Raw genomic sequence first — 20,951 nt, 5'->3', positions numbered from 1 at the left:
GAGACTTAGGAGACACAACAACTAAATGCAATGTGGTATCCTTGAGAGCATCCTGGAACAGAAAAGTGGAAAAACTGGTGAAATTTGAATAAAGTCTATAGTTTAGTTAATAGTAATACCCCAATGTTAATTTCTTAATTTTGGCACATGTATCATGGTTAATGTAAGAAGTTAATGTAGGAAATTGGGAGAAGGGTATTTGGGAACTCTCTACTATTTCTGCAACTTTTCTGTAATCTAAAATTATTCCAAAATTAAAAGTTGATTTTAAAAAAATGAATCAAATCCTAAATCCCACCTCTTTAGAGGTAAACACTTTTATTATTTTGGTGAACATCATTCCATTAATCTCTATGCATAAATACACATATATATACAATTTTATGTAAATGGATTCATATAATAAATGCTTTTTGTCTTTTCAACAATATATAATGGAAACTGTCCCTGCTAATAAACATAGATCCATGCCGTTCTTTCTAATGACTGCAAAAGATTCCATTGTCTATAATTGCCTTAACTCATAGAGAGACATATAGATTGTTTCCAGTATTTAAATTATAAACAATGTTGTAGTGAACATCCTTGGGCATACACTTTTGCATGCCTGTCCAGTTCTTTCTCTAGAATAAATTCCTGCCTGGACATGGTGGCTCACTCTGTTCCCTGGGCTAGAGTGCAGTAGCATTATCATAGCTAATTGCAACCTCAAACTTCTGGGCTAAAGCAATCCTGCCTCAGCTTCCCCGGTAGCTAGGACAATAGGTGTGCACCACGACGCCCAGCTAATTTTTATTTCTTAATTTTTTTGTAGAGACGGGGTCTCATTATGTTTCCCAGGCTGGTTTCAAACTCTTGGACTCAAAGTGATCCTCCCACTTCATCCTCCCGAAGTGCTGGAATTACAGACATGAGTCACTGTGCCCAGCCTCATAACTGTCATTTCTAACAGTAAGAAACTTGACTCCCCTCAGGCTTAATATATTTATTTAATCAAGTCCTCTGTATGAAAGCAATCTCCAATCTGGTCATCTCCCCCTCCCCTGTGCTCATGCCCTTCTCTCTCCAGCGTGGACTCCAAGGCCAGTCCACCCCTTCAAGGGAATATCCTCCTCACTGTGGTTGGATGTAAGATGTTAACAGTAGGAGAAAGTGAGTGAAGGGTATTTAGGACCTCTCTCACTCTCTTTGCAACTGTTCTGTAATCCGAAATTATACCCCATGTAGAGCCACTGGAGCCCCCATCCTCATCCCTACATCTGTGGATGCCAGCGTTGCTCTCCCCCCCTGTGGCTTTAGGACTGAATTATTAAGGAAGGGGTGGGGGTAAGGAAAGGCTCCTATTCCCACTTCATCTCATGTCCTTTGTTAACCTAAAAGTTTGATCATATTAACCATGGGACATAACTATGTTTGAACACAGGGGGAGTCAGTTTATCCACAAATATGTTTCATATTGCCATCTTCTTGGTGAGAAGCCATTTCTCAGAAATGTATTAAATGATAGGTCATAAAACACACCTAGTGAGCAAACTTGAATGTGAAGAACAGTATGAAAAGAAAAAGGAAACAGAAAAGCAGCTGTATTGCAGCCATCTCTTCCCTATCTAGCCTTAGTTCTGCCTTTCACCTTGCTCCCTCTACCAACTTTGTTCTTGCCTTTCAGTGTCTTGGCTAAAAGCTGCCTTAAGGGGATAGATCTCTTCAATACCTAGACCAACTATAGTTCTTGGTGCTAATTAGGGGTAAGTGGTGCCTTCCGCAAGAGGGGCAAGGGGCAAATTGCTGCCCAGTGCATGCTGGCAAGACAGTACTAGAAAGAGCTACAGCCATCTCTCCTGGGCTTGTTCCCTAGAACAAGGAGGCAATCACAAGGAACAACACAGGCATTAAGCTTCTTCCAAAGAGAAGTTGATCAGGGCTTCAGGAAAGCAGATCAAAATTGCAAGATTTAAGTGTGTTATGTTTTGTGTCTCAATCGTCACTTGTTGGCTTTACAAAATAAAGCAAAAGCCCTGTAATATAAATCACTAGAGAAATAGCGCCAGGATTTAGAACTAGAAAAGACTTGAGAGCTTGAATCATGGCATTCTAAAATTATCAGTAATAATCATGACTATCATTTTCCACTGCCAATTATGTAGTAGGTACATAAATTATTATATTGAATATTTTGTACAGCAGTTATTCTTAGCATATTAGCAGGTTTGGGGCTCACTGATGGTTTGTTTTTATTGACTCTGATTTGATAACCTCCTAGTAAGTAATTGGCAATCCAGAGGTCAAATTCTTCCCCCCAGGCCAGCAGCCTCACCTCTCCAAAGGAGGCCTCTAAAGGTTAAATTTTGGTAAGGTCAATTTATTTTCAATGTGTAGTTTCAAAGGAAATCACTGAACCTTAATGAAAATGATAGCTACCATTCATTTGATGTTTACTAAGAGTCCAGCATTGTTTTAAATGTTTTACAGTCATCATCTAATTCAGTTCTGCCAACAAACCAGAGGGGATGCATTATCCTTGGAGAAGTTAGTAACTTGCCAGGTCACATCCCTAGTCATTGTTGAGGGAACTAAATTCAAGTCTGTACGATTCCAAGACTCTCTCTTAACCATTTTCATATTCAAAGAAGTTGAATTAAAAATCTTCAGGGTCCCATCCAGCTTTGAGATTTTACCTTTGGAACATATGAATATAAGCACTTTTTAAGCTTACATTTGATATCAACCTATACTCCATGATATATAGTAAATCTTTGAGTTTCCATTAGTATTGCGGCTACTGTTCAAACAATTCTCCCTAAGGAAAACACTAATACGAGAATTGTTGTATTTTAAATTCCAGGTGGAAAACATGCATTAACCTCTAGTAATGTCTAATAAAACCTCTAATAAAAATTTTAATGAGGCCAGATGTGGTGGCTCACGCCTGTAATCCTAGCACTCTTGGGAGCTGAGGTGGGAGGATCGCTTGAGCTCACGAGTTCGAGACCAGCCTGAGCAAGAGTGAGACCCCCCATCTCTACTAAAAATGGAAAAATTGGCTGGCATGATGGCACACACCTGTAGTCCCAGCTACTCAGAAGGCTGAGGCAGGAGGATCCCTCAAGCCCAGGAGTTTGAGGTTGCTGTGAGCTAGGCTGACGCCACAGCACTCTAGCCCAGGCAACAGAGCGAGACTCTGTCTCAAAAAAAAAAAAGTTTTAATGATATTGAGCATTGGCTCTTCATCGGCAATGAGATAGTTGTCTCTTTACCACTGGCAAGTGGTAAAGACTTTTCTGTGAGTTTCCTCTTGAATCCCATCAAATTATACTGCATTGATTTCTTCATACACAGTTACATATTTTCAATGTGTGAAGTAGGCACTGTATGTATTCCGTATGTCATTTTGATCATTACAGTACATGACTTGTCCATAAATGACTATTTACCTGCTTAGTTTATTTTTCAGTTTTAATCTTGAGCTTTTTAAGTGTCCTTTCCTATTTCATGCTTGTTGGACATGCCCATATGATCTAGTTTGACGTACTTGGGGGACCTCGTGGGCATGGTAATGCAGATTTACAAGATTGCAAAATGTTTCAATGCAGCAGAGAAATCTTTAATCTTTTTTCTAATTAATGTTATTATTCAAAGATAAATTAGAATGTGTCAGTAATAGTTATAATCATAACTATCATTTTTACACTGCCACTTATATACTAGGCATATAAATACTTTTATAAATAAATATATTTAATAGTTTACATATTAAATATTATATTTAATATTCTGTACAGCAGTTTCACAGAGTCTATTTTGTACAGAGTGTTAGAAACTGGTCTCTGGAACCTGAGAGAGGTTTTGTGGCACATTTTTATTTCTTAGAGTATGATGTGCTAAGCAAAAAGAAAAACGGGTCTCTGAAAAAAATGTATGTATAATCTAAATTCAACATCATAAGAATAATGACTTATTAAACTTTGGAATAATTACGAAAATATCAGTAAAATTTTTGAACTCAGATGATATATGCCAATGAAACTGTCCTAGTGGAGAAAAAAAGGAGAACTCAGATGATATAAAAGTATATATATAAACATCATTTTAAACAGACATTTCTATTAAAACGTTTCTTTCTGCCCACTGTAGCAATGTTGTTATGACATATTTTACTTTCTATTCATTTTAGTCTAAACATAGGCAGACACAACAAAAGGACAAGTATATCCTGGGTTTGGGGGTTGAGGATGTATAAAGATAAAGTTCCAGGCTGCCTGGTTTGAGGGGTGGGAGGGTGAAGATGGGGATGAAGATGAAGGCCAAGCCTCAGGCTCTGTCTGGATAGGTAAATAATATCCTGACTAGAACAGGAGGATTTTCCAGAGAGAAAACAATTTTAAACCGGGAAGAGATGCCTCTGAGGTGGCCAGGTCTGGATGGGAACCGGGAGCTGAAGGCCAAGAGGAAGGGCAACATAAAACCTATAGGCAATCATAAAAGCAAACCAGGGTCTAAGGAATAGGAAGAAAGAATCAAGTAATCAAGGCCCTGAGTTTCCTCAGAATTTTTGGTACTTCTAAAAAATTGTACTTCCATGCTCTAAAATTGCCTTTGAAGCCATTATTGTAGGTATAGGTATATAAATGAGAAATCATTTCTGCAAGTGAGCACAATATTTAAAATGGTGTGTGCTGACAGTTTTCTGCTTGAGTAGAGGTACTTTTGAAATCAATGCAACCAGTGTTAGACAGTTAAGAATCGTACATTGGCCTTAGGGTATCTGTCTTCCTCTTACAGGATTTTGGGCCATGTTGATAATAAAGGCCTAAGGAATGAAGAGTCAGCCTCACCTTTCTGTGTAGTTTGAAAACAGCACAGAACGAAACACAGAGATACTGTCTAAGAGGATCAGCTGGCTGTCTAGACATTCTGCTCCCTGGTGTTGAGAGCTTAGTGTGTGGTCACTGCCTTCTAGGTTCTGGGGCTCTGTTCTGTAGGCACGTAGCATCAATTGTGAGCACACATAAAGATGCCCGAAGAGTATCTCAAGCTAACCAAACTCATGAGAGGTTGATCTTTTTTTATAAATTTTTTATTTTGAGACAGAGTCTCGCTTTGTCACCCGGGGTAGAGTGCCATGGCGTCAGCCTAGCTCACCACAACCTCAAACTTCTGGGCTCAAGTGATCTTCCTGCCTCAGCCTCCTGAGTAGCTGGGACTACGGCTGCTCACTACCATGCCCAGCTAATTCTTTTTATTTTTTTAGAGATGGGGTCTCGCTATGTTGCTCAGGCTGGCCTGGAACTCTAGGCCTTTGATCCTCCAGCCTTGGCCTCCCAGAATGCTGGGATTACAGGCATGAGCCACTTTGCCCGGTCAGAAACCATACTTTTCAATCATGACACACATAAATGTACCACATAGCATACCTGGTACATAGAGATGCTCCAAAAGATTTGTTGAAGAGACACAGATTGCAGCAAGCATTTTGTTTTCTATTATCTCCCTTGCTGTTTTGGGTATGCATATAGCTTCTTAGCATGGCTTTCAACTTACCTGTTCTAGAATTGCCCTTTGTTTCATCCAATAGTGGGGATTTCTAACATTCCTTATCTAATAAATGCAATGATGTCCACTCCCCTTGGTGTTGATAAATATCTTACAATTGTTGCCTTTTTATTTCTTTTGCAGGTAGGCTACAATTGTACCTGTTTCCTCACTTTTAGCAGACATAGATGAGGGTCCCTTGTCATGGACCCAGGCATAACTCCATCTTTCAATTCTCCTTTCCAGCTTCTGCCCTTATCTGACAAGTTCCACACTCTTTCTAACAATAACAACAGTCTTTCCCTCAATGTGTTCTTGTGGAAATGCCACAAGACTTCTCATTCATTTAAGCCTTTTCTTGTTAGTTAAATAATTTGGCAACCTGCATTTATCAGATGCTACCCCTCTCCTAGAATCATGAGATTTTACAGTCAAGACCTGTGATTAGGTAACTATTACCTCAAGTTCACTCTTCATAATTTTAATTTAACCTGTTTCATGTTGTTGTTTTCCATGTAAATCTGAGATTGTATTTGCTTTGAGGACAAAGGATCCTGCCAAGAACAGCATTTTTGTTTTTAATACAATGTTCACATATGTTTGATAAATAAATATTACATTAAACCTGAGTTAGGACAGTAGTTTTTTAACAATGATATAAAGTTTTTTCATGATAGACAGACTTAGCTGTTTCATAATAAAAACCTTTGGTAAAACTTTCAGTGCAGGGTACTTGGTCATTCAATCACAGGTAAGCTAAAATTAAGAGACCGTTAGTGTAGACTATGGGGGAAAATGATAATAGTTTGGGGTAGGGTGATGGAGGTGATGAGAAATGGAAGATTTGAGAATCTGAACTGTGATGGATTAGCTATGGGGGTGGGAGTGAAGAGGGATTCATGGCTTACATAACTGATGATAGCAGTTCATTTCCAAAGAGATTTCTAGGTCAGAACACCCTATTGCCTGGACAACGTGGTGACTATCACTGCCAGCTTTTCCTTTTTATATTCTTTGGTTACTGTCATGGAGACCCTATCCTTTGTTAATGTTTTCCTACTTTTAGGCATAATTTACATTTTCTTAGTTACAATTAAATTCCAATTCTTCTTTCCCCTGTTTACTCTTAGGTCACCATAATTGGCTTTGGGTATTCTTGAAAGATTCCAACATTTAAGAATCACTTGGGGTATTCTATTTCTTCAAATGGATCATCTTTGATATTTTAATTTCATTTTTAGAGGAAAATCTACTGAAAAACTTGAGTGTACCTAACTTACATGCCAAAGTAAATAATAAATAAATCAATGAATTAAATTTCCCAAGGAAAAAACAGATCAAATACTCTATTGCTGGAAGTTAACATAGATCAGAATAACTTAAAAAAGACAGAATGAAATTTGGTTACATAAAAATGGGTAACTTTTGTAGATAAAACCAAACTAAAAAAAAACTATTTAGAGGATTTATGACAATAAAGGCACATAACTTCATTATATGAAGAACTCATGTATATAAATGTGAAAGCCATTAATAGTCAGTCAGTGGTAAATGGGCTAAGACATGAACAAAGCTAATTCACAAATGAGGAAATAAAATAATAAACATAGAAAAATGTCCAGGCCCTGGTAATCAGAGAAATACACATTAAACAAGATAAGTTAAATTTGTCTGTTAAATTTGCAAATTAAAAAATATGTATTCTGCAAATTTTGCCAAAATATAGTAAAATGGATTAATTCATATATTACTAATAAATTATAAATTAGAATAATTATTTTGGAAAGCAACTGAAAATATCATGATTCATTAACTACAAGGATGTCCACCAATATGTAAATAGTTAAGAAAATTATGATCCAGCTACATGATATATCTTTATTAAAATAGAAAGACATTGTAGCAACAGAGGAAAATGCTTGTTAGTTAAAAAAAAACCCTCAGGATATAAAATTGTATATGTAGGAGCACTTCAACCATTTGAAAAACTAATTATGTATGGCCAAAATATCAAGAATAAAAGAAACTAGACTGGAAAGATACACAAAAATGGCAATTTTGCAGGAACACTATGAGATCCTGAGTGATACTCTCCCTGTTTTTCTAAACATTCTGTAATGTGGTATGTTGCCTTGTTGTTGATCTGACTAGGAGGCCATGGGAAGTGGCCTGTTACTGGTTCTAAAATCAGAGATCAAAGAATTGAAAGGAATCTTTGAAGGGAAGCATGGTTTAATAGTTTAAGAGGTGGGTTAAACAGAGGTTTTAAAATTGCGATATCCAGGGGCAATTCTGGCTGAAACTGTTGACTCGGAATTCCTCTTCTGCAGCTGCCTCCAAGGCTGCGTGCTGGTAAGGACTCAGAAACTTCTGCTGTCTTCCCAAGAGGCTTCCTTATCCAGGCCTTCAATCTTTACTCCAAAAATGACCCAAACTCATCCACACTGAGGTTAAACGTCCCTAGGTATATGGATGTTTTATCTCGGATTCGAGCCTTAGTCTAAATTCATAAGTGAAACCTTATAACCTCTGAATTCCAGGCCTCACTCAAGTCGGGAGTGTTTCTTTCCTAGGATAGCTGAAAACTATCAAGAGGTGGTCAAACTACCTCGGAAAAGGTGAGTCATGGTTGGCACAGGCAATTACTCCTGGATTGGTAACAAAAACTGGCAGAAAAGGTAACATGTAAAATCATAATTTACAAATTAAAGTCGAAAAGCTTCAGAACGATAAGGATCTTGGCCCTCTCCGCACTAAGGCGGTACGCTGCTACGTAGGTTTGATTGTTTACACGGAAGATATGCTGATCTAGGAAACTTAAAGTGGGGTCAGGGAGGACTGTGAGAACGCGGCGCCTCGCACTGCCGGACAAGGGCCCCCGCACAACTTGGCTAGCCTCGACCGCCCGCGAACGGCGTCAAGGGTGAGATGAGAGAACGTCGCGTCCCGTCTCCGGCAGGCAGCGCGTTTGCCTTGCGGCGCACTGAACTTCCGGCGCCGGCGGAGGACCGGGCAGGCACTTCCGCCTCAGGCTTGGGCGGTGCGGCCGCGGGAGACCGCGCCCACTCTTACGCTACCTGCCACGACGGCAGCGGCATGGCGGGCGCAGAGTTGCGGGCGGCGCTCGAGCAGCGGCTCGGCGCCCTGGCCATTCACACGGAGGTCGTGGAGCACCCCGAGGTGAGGTTCCCGCCCTAAGAGTGACCACCGGACAGCCCTGGTCGGAGTGGTGGTCTGCGCTGCAGCGTACGTCAGGCGAGGCAGCTAAGACCAGGTGTTTCAGGGGTCATGTACCACAGAAACGAAGCTACAAGAGCATTTCCCGGGTCCCAGAGTGCAAAAGGGACCCGACGGGGACAGCCCAGGCCTCCCGTGTTGGGACTATGAGGTTATTGCAAAGAAACTTTAACTCCTGGGAGTGATTTGATCACATCTCATGTTGAGAACTAGTGCAACATATGGAGAACTTGTGCATCTTAAATGAGTCTGGGGTGTTGGTCAGCTTGTCCACTTTATGCGTACGTAAGTTACCAAACAGTAAGCCATCTATTCGGTGGCTGTGATGTATCAGGCACCTTACACACGGCAGGACACCAAGGTTGAGATTTGATATTTCACTATTTTGGTCAGTTTGATCAGGAGTCAAAACTAACCTTTTGCAGCGTGGTAGAAGTCACCATTACCCCAAAAAGTGGTTACAAAAGTGTTCACCCCTGTATTTCCATAAGTTTTAACATGGTTAGTGTATTGCAAATATTTCACAGAACCAGTATGTAATTTGAGTGGTGCAGGACATAAAGTTTACCTAAGGGTTCAGTGGCAGTTGGTAACGGCTAAATTATGGTGATCTTCAGAATAGAGAAATACATTAAAAGTTTAGTATTCTTCACTTTACAAACGTAATATCAAAACCGTATCATTTTCTCTTACTTTCCTCCCTCCCATATAGCCATATACTCTCCACGTTCTCTAACGGTGCATATTGCCAGTTTTTCTGATGTCCTCTATTAGTCATAGTCTTATTCCCTGCCCTCTCTCCCTCCCCACGGTTATTTGTAGAGTGGTGGCTGTCACATGGTCTGGATGCAATGGAATGCTAAGGAATAGGTGTCCAGGGCTGCTGTAAACATTCAGTACCAAAATTTTAAGGTTAAAAATAAACAAAAGTTTCTTAGGAATGTGAGGGCTTGGCCAGCACACTGGAATAGAAGACTGGCCTAACAGAAACTGTCTGAGGTTTTTAAGTGAGAAACTGAGTTGGCAAGAGCTTATAAATAATTATTTGGGCCAGGCATGATGGCTCACACCTGTAACCCCAGCACTTTGGGAAGCCAAGGTGAGAGGATCACTTGAGGCCAGGAGTTCAAAACCAGCCTGGGCAACACGGCAAGACCCTGTACCTACAAAAAGCAATTTTAAAAAATTTGCTGGGCGTGGTGGAAGCACCTGTAGTCCTAGCTACTTGGGAGGCTGAGGCAGGAGGATGGACCCTGGAGTCTGAGGTTGCAGTGAGCTATGATCGAGCCACTGCACTCCACCCTGGGTGATAGAGCAAGACTCTGTCTCAAAAAACAAACTAAAAACCCAAAAAACTAAAAATAATTATTTGGTAATGGGCTGGAGATAGGTTTCTACAAGTAAAATTCAAGGCAATGAGTACTTACTCCCTAACCTTTTAAACCCAGCAAGCAAAATACGTGTAAGAGTGTGTGTTTCTGTGTGCACGTATGTACATGCATGTTTATTCTTACACTTCTCATTATGTGATATTTTATAGGTATTTACAGTTGAAGAAATGATGCCACATATCCAACATTTGAAAGGAGCACATAGTAAGAACTTATTTCTTAAAGATAAAAAGAAAAAAAGCTATTGGCTGGTGACAGTTCTTCATGACAGACAAATTAATTTAAACGAGCTTGCAAAGCAGTTAGGTGTCGGGAGTGGAAATCTTCGGTTTGCTGATGAAACATCCATGCTAGAAAAACTAAAAGTTGGTCAAGGCTGTGCCACACCGTTGGCACTCTTCTGTGATGATGGAGATGTGAAATTTGTTCTGGATTCTGCTTTTCTGGAAGGTGGACATGAAAAGGTATACTTTCATCCAATGACCAATGCTGCAACCATGGGATTGAGCCCTGAAGACTTTCTCACATTTGTGAAGAAGACAGGACATGATCCCATAATACTAAACTTTGATAAAAACAACTAAATGGGCTAATATTTAGAATAAATTTATTTCTAAAAGCTGTTTTTCTTACAATTTATAAAAGGCATTTAAAGTGTTAAGAATATTTAGTACCCTTGCATTGGTGACTATCTAAATCACTTTAGGAGGAATACACTATTTCATCTTAGAAGAATTCTTTTTATTTTTTGTTTCGAGACAGAGTCTTGCTCTGTTGCCCTAGGTAGAGTGCAGTGGCGTCATCGTTGCTTACTACAATCTCAAATTCCTGAGCTCAAATGATCCTCCTGCCTCTGCCTCCCTAGTAGCTGGGACTACAGGCTCGTGCCACAACGCCCAACACCTGTCTAACTTTTCTGTGCTTAATAGAGATGAGGTCTCACTCTTGCTCAGGCTGGTCTCAACTCCTGAGCTCAAGCTGTCCTCCAGCCTCAGCCTCCTAGAATGCTAGGATTACAGGAGGTGTGAGCCACCAAGCCCGGCCAAAAGAGCTCTTTTTAAAAATGTATTGAGGTAGTTTTAGTCAGCTCAGAGATTCAGCTCCCTATCTTCTATGACAATTACTCATTATAGGAATGCCTTCCACAATTAATGCTTCTGTTATTAACTACTTACATCTTTAGGGTGTTGTACTTGAAAAATGCAAGTTGTAAAATAGTATTTATAAAATTTTATGTATGATAGTGTACATAATACATAGGAAAAAATCAAAAGGAATATAGGAATATATTAAATTGTTGATAGTGGTTATTTTGGGGAAGGAGAGATTAAGAATTCTCAGCAAGATTTTTTTTTTTTTGAGACATAACTGTTTCCCAGGTTAGAGTGCAGTAGCCTCATCATAGTTCATTGCAACCTTGAACTCCTAGGCTCAAGGGATCCTCCTGCCTCAGCCTCCCGAATAGCTGGGAATATACGCCGGTGCCACCACGTCCCACTAATTTTTTTGTAGAGACAGGATCTTTCCTGGGCTGGTTCTCAAACACCTGGCCTCAAGTGATCCTCCCGCCTCAACCTCCCCAAGTACTGAGATTACAGTTGTGAGTGACTGAGTCCCCCTCCACTAAGATACTTAAAACAAACATGGGGGCAAGGGTAAAAACTTTGATTATTGGGTGTTTGTTTTTAAACCAGTGATATTTTTTTTTCAGTGAAGAATAAGCTAATTAACTGTTTATAACAATATTACCAAATTTTAGTCTAGAAAAACTACTAGAGGTAGAAAATGTTATGTCATAATATACTATTAAAATGATATTTTAAAACTCAGTTGTGGAATATACATTATGCCATTAAAAAGGATTTGTTTAGTCTTTGTTCAGAGATTAGAAATGTGAACATACTTGTACAGATTTCTTATGTTCTCTAGGCTGTATTAAATTTTATCATCACCTTTCAATTATGACATCTGAAACAGTATAAAAACCCAGGACAATCTGGAGTCATCTGTCATACAGAAACCATTTTAAAAACACAGAGTAAGAAAATCTGACATATTTTTTTTCACCTCATTTAAACAAAATCCTTAAATTCTCATATTTTCCTCTTGTACAATCAATGGGATATTCTTAACCACATTTTCCTAAGTTGATCATTCAAAAAATAATTTCCATCTGGTAGAGATACTGTACTTAATTTGCACCAGCATGTGTTACTAAAAGGCAAAAACTATGATTACCTTATTCTAAAGATTCCATGTTTTTAACCTACTCTGTATTGTATCTCTAAGACAAAGAGACAATCTTAGGTTGCTCTCCATATAAAATGAAGGTACTGATGAATAGAATCATAGAAATTAAGCATTTTAGGTATCTGGTCTAACTGCCCTCCCCACCTTCTGGTGAAAACAGCCCCAGAAAGACTGACTTGCCCAAGGACACAAGGCCAGCTGCTGTCTTTAATATTCTGCCTCCCCAAGTCTAAAAGTGAAAATAAAAGAGATTAATTTGTGTAGGCTATTAGATTATATTTAAACCTATTTTGGGACTGACAGAATTGACAGTGTCTCTTTTCTTCCCAAACCTCTAATACTCATCCCAAGGTTAGGACAGAATTAGCTAAACAAGGTTAAAGGTTATGTCTGACAACAGTTCTCCAGGGGAAAGGGATAGGAACAAAAGAATAACACTTGGCTAAAAGGATGTTATTTTTAAATGATTACTAACCACTTGTTATAAAAATCACCTCTTGCTTTTATTTTTATATCAGTTTGATAAGTGAATGTTAATCCAACTTAATTTTTTAAGGAGAAACAAAAATTAAAATGAAAAATGTTTTTTTAAAAGACAAATCAAACAATGATGTCTCTTTTGTTAAGAGTTGGATGCCTGTGGCTGACAGCAGGTATTGCCAAGTAATAAACATTTTGCCATTCAACTATGAATCCCTCATTAGCATTAGTTTTAAAGGAAATGTTACAGATTTTATATTATTTGATTTGGTATTTAATAACAATTATAAGTACAATGGCAAACACTGAAAAAGAAAACCCTTAGCAGAAAAGAAAAAGACAATTTAAAGTCAGGTTTTGTTGAAGGGTGTTATAAGTGCAACTTTATCCATAAGCATTCCTTTTAAGGCATTTCCATTGTCCAAATATCTCAACATGTACATCAAGGTTTATATTATAAAATGGGCTCCTTTTGTATTACTCATTCAAGGCTTAAAGAAAAAAATACATCTCAGGATTAAGTGTAGCTGAAAAGAAAAAATTCACCACTTTTCTCGTAAAACGTAACTTAAGATACAAAAGTTATTTAGCATACATTATTACTCCCCATTGTAATTCCAGATTAGGTACAGTATCTTTTTCTCTTCCTGACATAAACCCTTAAGACAGCACAGGCTGCAGTACTTCATTTTTGAGGTGGCTGCAATTCTATAATATGCACAGTGATTTTTAAATAGGCTCTTACCATGCCTTGCATGAAAGGTGCTACATACAAACCTGTTTTGTGAACTCTTTGGTAACCACCAATTCAAAAACTTGGACCAAAACATTTCCACATGGCCAGATCTGAAGCACATTATTGTAGCTCTGGGCCAAAGCTATTACCCTGTATATTGAATTCTTTAGTTTCCCTGGGGGTTCAGGTGTTGATTTAGAATAGAGCCAGATAATTCAAAGCATGTCAGGCTCCAGTTAGTTTCCAGTTGGCTTTACTATTTTGTTTGGCAGCAGCAGCAGTTTAAATAAGGGAAAAGAGTGGCTTCCTACAAAGTTTGCTTCTGAAGGTATCTTGGAGAAAATAAAATATTCATGTGGTTATTATCCAGTCCTTTCTTGAAATGGTCTGAAAAAAGTGATGAATATAATTGAGAATATTCATATTTTTGCAGTCTCAACGTGTTCCCTTCGTTGTCTCTTTAATTGTATTTCTCAGAGTCAACCTACTCAGATTCAGTACTTTACAGACTGTCCTTCAGCATTTTCTACTTCAAGCATTAATGTGCTTAACTCAGCAGGTTCTCTATTTTAGGATATTAGTGTCCTGGAGAGGTAAGCTGTGTTATCATTCACCCTCACTGGGCCACCTCACACTCATTAAATTTTAACTTTCAGTAATTTTTCTGGATGTATCCTAGTTGTGCAAATTAGATGCTAGCTAATATAAATCTAAGTTACCTACTCACTGTTTTTAGCTAATACATAATTTCTACATTTACTTTCAATTTATCCACCTAAAAATGAATTTACATTTTTACATGCAAGTGTCTCTCGACTGCCCTGATACCCATTACCAATTTGATACTTGAATCCAGGGAGTCACGATGGAAAGAAAGATGTTTCAAAGTCTAGAGAATAAGTTTTAAATATTTCTGTGTGCAATATTTGTATTTTAGTAAGAATCCTTTGTATTTACATTTACATAGCACCTTTCATCCAAGAGTTTCAAGATGATTTAACTTTATAGCATTTGGTGGTGAAACCTCAATCAATGGGGGCATCGAGTTAAATAAGTTGAAGTTCTCTAACTTCCACTTCAACGATTTCTGGTCAACTAAGCATGCTATCTCTCTTTTTTACTGATGGTCTTTTGGAAAGCAGACTATGAACACAACATTGATACTCGCCTACTGAGCGGTTGGGGGAGACAGACATTGACTTTTCCCATGGCTACTGGATTACGGATGAAACACACAATTCATAAACCTCACATTATGGAATATGGGATTAATTATTCCAAAAAGTTCTTTTGAGCTGGTAATGAAAGCCTAAGAAGTGTACTGTTAAAATAAAAAATAGTCAGTATCTTTTTCACTTTAGACCTTAAAGATTACTCTGGTATTTATGTTAATAATGAATTTGCATTAATGAATATCAATGCATTTTTCTGGATTTCATAAGAAAATAAAACTGTGATATAAAATTGGAACTACTAAAAAAATTGATGTTTCCCTGGACTAACTAAATCTACTTTTTTGTGCTTCTTCCAAATGTTTAAAGGTAACAAATGCATATAAATATTTCAAAAGTACCAATACGAGTTATCAACTTTAATGTATTATAAAGGACAAAAACAGAAAAATTCTTATTAATAAATGATAACCTTAATAATAAATGAGCTCCTGGCAAAATGCAGATTATAGTAAATTATTTACATTATTTTTGCCATAAGAAAACTTCTTAAGCAACAGTCAGCTCTCAAGTTAAAAAAACTAACACACATATATAACCCAATACCAAAAAAGGGAAATGAATTAAAACAGAAGAGCTTTATCTTAGGAATAACATTTGCTGGAAAACCATCTTACTAAAAAAAAGTTTCAGAAAAACACTTTAATTACCTTGGATCCATGTATGAATGCTTAGTGTCGCTTAATGGGGAATATGGAAAGATTAATATCCCTATAATTTTATAGCTCCTATTTAATTATGGATCTTTTAGATTTATCTTATAAACTGAATTTCTTTTGAAGTGCATCAAAATAATTGGCTTTAAGAAAAAAAGTACCAACACATGCAGTCTGCTAACCAAATAAGGCTCTGACATGCCAAAACAATTTTCTCTGTATCTTGATATACAGTACATTCCACAAAATACTACAGCATTTAATTTAGATTTATACAACTAAATATAAATGACTAGATTTTGGCTAATACTTAGCAGAAGCATTAAGCAAACATAGATAAATTCATGAAACAAATGATGAAAGAAGTAGATTGTTCTTGGAGTACTTCTTGAAACACTTGACCTTAAAACACTTGGTCCTTAGCGAGAGAATGTCCTTTATTCAGTAGATCTTAACAGTACAATGTATAGTAAGTCCTAAAACTTTCTAAAAATTTTGGCAGTTGAATCCAGTAGTGCTCCTTGATTCAAGGAAGAAATGAAGGTTTGTATTTCTTGCCTGCTCTATTCACGAAGGATTGTTAAAAGTCTCCTTAAAGATTTTTTAAAATGATTCCTATAGTTGCTAGGTGTCTTGTTACTTCAGAAATAAAGGCTTCACATTGAGAAACTGAAGGACACTTTTCTCTCTGTATTTAGTTGGAAGGTAGAAAGAAGAAAGAAAATATAAGAAAAAAGCTTAAAGATAAGAGAGAGATAAAATACAGGACAGCCACTCTAAGAACAGCATGCATCAGATAATTCTATGGAAATGAGACAGTGACAGAAATCAGAGATAATTTTTCTTTGGCTCTTCAAACAATAGGCATTTAGTTTATTCTCATCAATTATCAAGAAAATTGTGGGGAAGTTGTATTCCTACCACAAAAAGACTTCAAATTAAAAAAGGGAATTCCTCGAACATTGTTCACTAGTAAAATTAAATTTAAATTGAGAAAAAAATAATTTTAAAAGATTTGTTCCCTGCACTGACAGGTTAAAACTTGCAGCAACCAGCTAATCTTGTACTAGTTAAATAGGACAGAAAGTCAATGAATGAAGCAAGCAATATTTACATCTGTTAATGCAATGTGCACTTGTTCTCATACTTAATTTGGTTAGTTTGTATAAATGAGACTAATTTCATTTGCATTTTAAGCAGGAAACTCACCACTTGGCCCACATGTCATGTAGTGGGGTAATAGAATTAGGAGCTTTGTTGCTCCCTTGACCTGTTTTTTGAATTTCTGCTTTCTTGTACTTTGTCCACATCTGCAGGAGAAAAGTATTTCATGTTACTTAATCAAAGGTTATATATAATACAATTCATGAAGAAACTAAAGAGCTCTCACTGAGTAGGGCAAGGAGAAGGAAATCTGTAACTGGGAAATTTATTAATCTGACAGACATCTTGATACTTAAAGACTGATCTTTACATTTTAAAGCTATAAATAATATTCTTAGGAAAACTATAACTTTTAAAAAAACATATAACACTAATATTTTTTCCCCTCTTACCGTCAGACAAACTTACTTACTATGTTTATTTACTGAATGGTCACCATACAGTTTTAAACTAAAAACAATCTTGCATGCAGCAGCACAAACATCTACCATGAAATATCTGTATTATTTACTAAGAAAACCAGGGCTGAGGCATGTTTTATAGGAAAATAATATACTTACTTATATAGCTAAAATTGGCTTAGTCAAAGGGGACTCAATGCATAAGAATATGTTTACAATGTTACACAAATCATATTGGGTATAATTTCTAGAACTTAGGCCAGGAATACTGAAAGCTATTCAGTTTCATCATATTTAAAATTAGGGTACTAAATCTTCAGATAGTTTTTCAAATCATTTGTGAAGCTGTAGGATATTTATGGAGGTGTCTTAGAAGAAGTAAGTGTAGTGACTTAATTGAGTCAGAGTGGCTTCACTTTTATCTTAAAGATTTTTCTTTTTTTAATTTTGAGCATCTATGTAAGATTTCATTCACAGAAAGTATTATTGTGACTTTTTTTAATGTTTGTGAAATACTGGTTCCATGATTTCTAAGGTTTTTGCTACTGACAAAAATTTGATTCCAGGTGCTATGAAAAAAATGTAGGTAACAAACTATTGTCGTTTTGGGGGAACTTTGACTCCACAGCAGATGGTGGTTTCTGGAGAAGTCTAGACTCTATTCTTGGTCAGTCTTCAGCACACATGGACATGGTATATATCTGTCTTACATGCACAGTATATATGTTCTTTTTGAAAACATGCTGTATATGTACCTATAGCCATTTAGGTGGAAAATACTTCTTTCCTGTAAGTCTCATTATTGTAAAATAATCACTCAGTTTTTAATATAGTAGGGTGATTTTTCAATGTATTTTGAATGAATAGTCAATATTTTAAATGTAAAGTGTTATGGCCAGATTTATAATATCTAAAAGGTTGAAACAGCTGTGAAATAATCTTTGACTCAATGTGGAAAAGAAATAACACTAATTGACATTTGTATCATATATGGCTCCCATCTAATCTCAGCTATATCTACCATTATGTTTTATTACTAGGTTATGGAAAAAGAAAAGGGAGAATATTAGCACCAAAAATATTTAAAATGTTAGGACTGGGCAACAATTGACAATAAAATAGAATGATGTATTCATGCAGAAGGTACACTGTGGTGGTAAAAAATATGAAAAAGTTCTGATTCTGTTCATTTGATTACCTGCACTAGAACCATTTTTAGTAATAGCTATGGGAAAAAAAGTGTGGTCAAAGATATAAATGGAAGGGGCCTAGTCCCCAAAATGATCTTGTCTAAGTACAAGAGGATTATCTTAATTTACAAAGGACACGTATTTCGTTATGCAAAGATTCTCTAGAGATTTTTTCCTTAGGTTCAATTAATAACAACTTAATACAATAACAAGTATAAAATAATAGTTTCCTCCCCACTTAGAAAGTTACATTTCAAGACATTCCTTCCAAGTGCCAAGTTGAGTTATCAGTAACATTTAGGCTGAAGCAAAATGGCAAAAACATTCCAGAGACAGAGCTAAGATACATTAGGAGTAAGTGAATCAGGGTTACAACTTTTTTTTTTTTTTTTAAATATTCTGGGTGTTAGAGATTCAAATTTAGCTGGTTAACTTTAAACATGCTATGAACACAGGTCATTTAAAATTTCATGACACTGGAATTAGCAAATATTTTCTCTATCTTATACGGGTTTTTTCTTTTAGCTAAAGAATTTGTATTTATTATGACAAGGTAAAGAGTTTGTATTTATCATCTAAAATATGTTCTCCTAAGAACATACTTGTTTGTTTAAATGGTTACAAGTCCTACTTTTACATTTTAGCATAATGTATTTTTAAAAATTGTTTTAAGGAAATACATATATAATCTAATAATTAATTATGGAAGTAACAATTTTCACCACTCCGTAAAGTTGCTATCATTTTGGAATAGAAGTAAAAATACAAATTTTCAACACAATGAATATGATTTGGTTTATTTCTTTTTGACTTTATATAAAAAAAGTACTAGAAAAACTACTGTTAACTGCTTCCAAGTAAATAAGTCATCTTGAAGGAAAGAGCTCTCATATTTATCAGATGTAGAAAAGTGCAAAGAAATAAAATTAATACAAATGCTCCTAGGGTACTGTGTAAATCACATTTAAATTTGATAGGGTTTTCTAGGAATAACACTAAATTTATGAGTATTAACAATGTTTTAAATCTGAACAATGTTTTATAAATATGGGCATTAGTTAATATTTGCTATATAGTGTTAAATTGAATTATTAACTATTTCTTTGAAAATAAAACAGGACAGATGACATAATTAAATGGCAAAAGAAAATGACATCTTTTTACATATTTTCCTTGCTAATACTGTACATGTGCAATATAAAGTACACATTCTGAAAAATAAAGAAAGGAAGAACAAGAGGGAGGAAGGGGAGGAAGAGGGAGGAAAAGAGAATATGAACATTCTTTCTTGGAAGCAACAAAGCAAATATGACTTGGAAATGCCTTCTTGGTAAGGTAGCATGCAACTGTTTTAACATGCTTCTGGATATCAAAGTAACAATCTTTTATCAGGCAACAAAAAATGTGAAAGAAGAAAGCGTGTATGGTTAAGGTTTTTCAAGGCATGCAGAAAATGTACAATGCAATTAATATTTCATGCAGGCTTTGATGTGGTTACACATTCACATTTATATACATGCTATGATGTACAGGTGAACACTAATGCAACAATTTAAAATAAAAAATATAAACCTAGCCAAATGATACTTTTCAACAGCAGCTCTTCAAATCAGATCAGAGAAGCACAGTGTATATCAAATAACATCAATATATTATATTGTGCAGTTTTGATCATACACAACCATATTCATACCAAACAGTTTGATTATCCTCAGAAACCAACAATGCAGCTTCTGTGTTATCAGGATAGAGGCATGCAGGAGTGACAAGATTATTGCTATTCACAGAAGACTGTGGCTTACTGCTACTGGAGTTCTGATTATCAGAAAACTGTTCATTATCTTTCTGTGTAGCTTTATCCAAAGAGGCAGAAGCCTGGTCAGTTACTCTGGTGACTAGCCTGGGAGGTAACCCACTTATATTACTAACTAATTCTGTATTCAGGGATAAAAATGGCTGAGATGAATGAGCCACAGTAAATGACTCTATGCTATTCTTTGCTGGTATTTCAAATGCATCACTAGGCACATTAACAGTGGCAAAAGTTTGGTTTAGACAATGTGACCTTTCTTTTCTTGAGTTTCTAGCCTGTGTATATTGAGACTCAGGCACACCTGTAGCTAACTCATCTTGGGCACAAGAACCTACAGCATATGTTGAACTGTGAAGTGTGTGAGAGGACCACTGGTATAAACGGTACTCACTAGATGCTGCAGTGGTGTTGCTATCAGCAGCAGCTGGTGGTGAATCAACTGATACAGGCAGTCTACTGTCCTTAGTCAAAAAATCATGGATGCTTGTCCTTCGTGTAGTTCCTTCAGCAGTAGAGATCACACTGCTTGCACGAGGTAAAGTGGCATAAGGGTTACTATCTTTTGATTGTCGTGACAGAGAAGTTTCTTTTACCAATTTTATCTTTCCTTGAGTGCCTGGTGTAGGTTTTCCTGCAGAACTAATGAAGTAGCTTTCTTCAGTCTTTCGAGGACCAGGTCTCACAAACTCAGGCTTAGTTGTCCGTCTATCATAGAAGTCGCCGGGAGTTTTTCCACTTACTGACCTGGCCAGACCACAGCTAACTGGTTTGTCTTTTCCCAAAAAGTCAGAAGAGACAGACAAACTTTTCATTACTTCATCTAAAAGATTCTCTTGACTTGATGACTTTATCTGTTAAAAAAAAAAAAAATC

The 20,951-nt window shown here is 36.6% G+C and overlaps 2 protein-coding genes across 2 annotated transcripts in view; one reads left to right on the top strand and one right to left on the bottom strand.

Moving 5' to 3' along the window:
* Window positions 1–8,625: 8,625 nt before the first annotated feature.
* On the top strand, window positions 8,626–10,773 carry LOC105814767 (putative prolyl-tRNA synthetase associated domain-containing protein 1). Its single transcript, XM_012649846.1, has 2 exons — window positions 8,626–8,709; window positions 10,307–10,773. The coding sequence occupies exons 1-2, from the start codon at window positions 8,626–8,628 to the stop codon at window positions 10,739–10,741; spliced, it is 519 nt and encodes a 172-aa protein (XP_012505300.1). The 3' UTR covers window positions 10,742–10,773.
* A 5,226-nt stretch (window positions 10,774–15,999) lies between these two features.
* CCDC88A (coiled-coil domain containing 88A) overlaps window positions 16,000–20,951 on the bottom strand; it is a 172,323-nt gene continuing 167,371 nt past the window's right edge. Inside the window, exons 32-34 of the mRNA XM_012649837.1 lie at window positions 20,471–20,930; window positions 16,721–16,821; window positions 16,000–16,199 (exon numbers count right to left, since the gene is read on the bottom strand). Of these exons, the coding sequence (XP_012505291.1) occupies window positions 16,757–16,821; window positions 20,471–20,930 (525 nt within the window). The 3' untranslated portion in view covers window positions 16,000–16,199; window positions 16,721–16,756. The remainder of the gene's footprint in view (window positions 16,200–16,720; window positions 16,822–20,470; window positions 20,931–20,951) is intronic.

This window comes from Propithecus coquereli, unplaced genomic scaffold, assembly GCF_000956105.1.
Source record: "Propithecus coquereli isolate 6110/MARCELLA unplaced genomic scaffold, Pcoq_1.0 Scaffold305, whole genome shotgun sequence".
Lineage (NCBI taxonomy): Eukaryota > Metazoa > Chordata > Mammalia > Primates > Indriidae > Propithecus > Propithecus coquereli.
The sequence above is the reverse complement of the archived record's forward strand: the minus strand, read 5'-3'. Positions and strand labels throughout refer to the sequence as shown.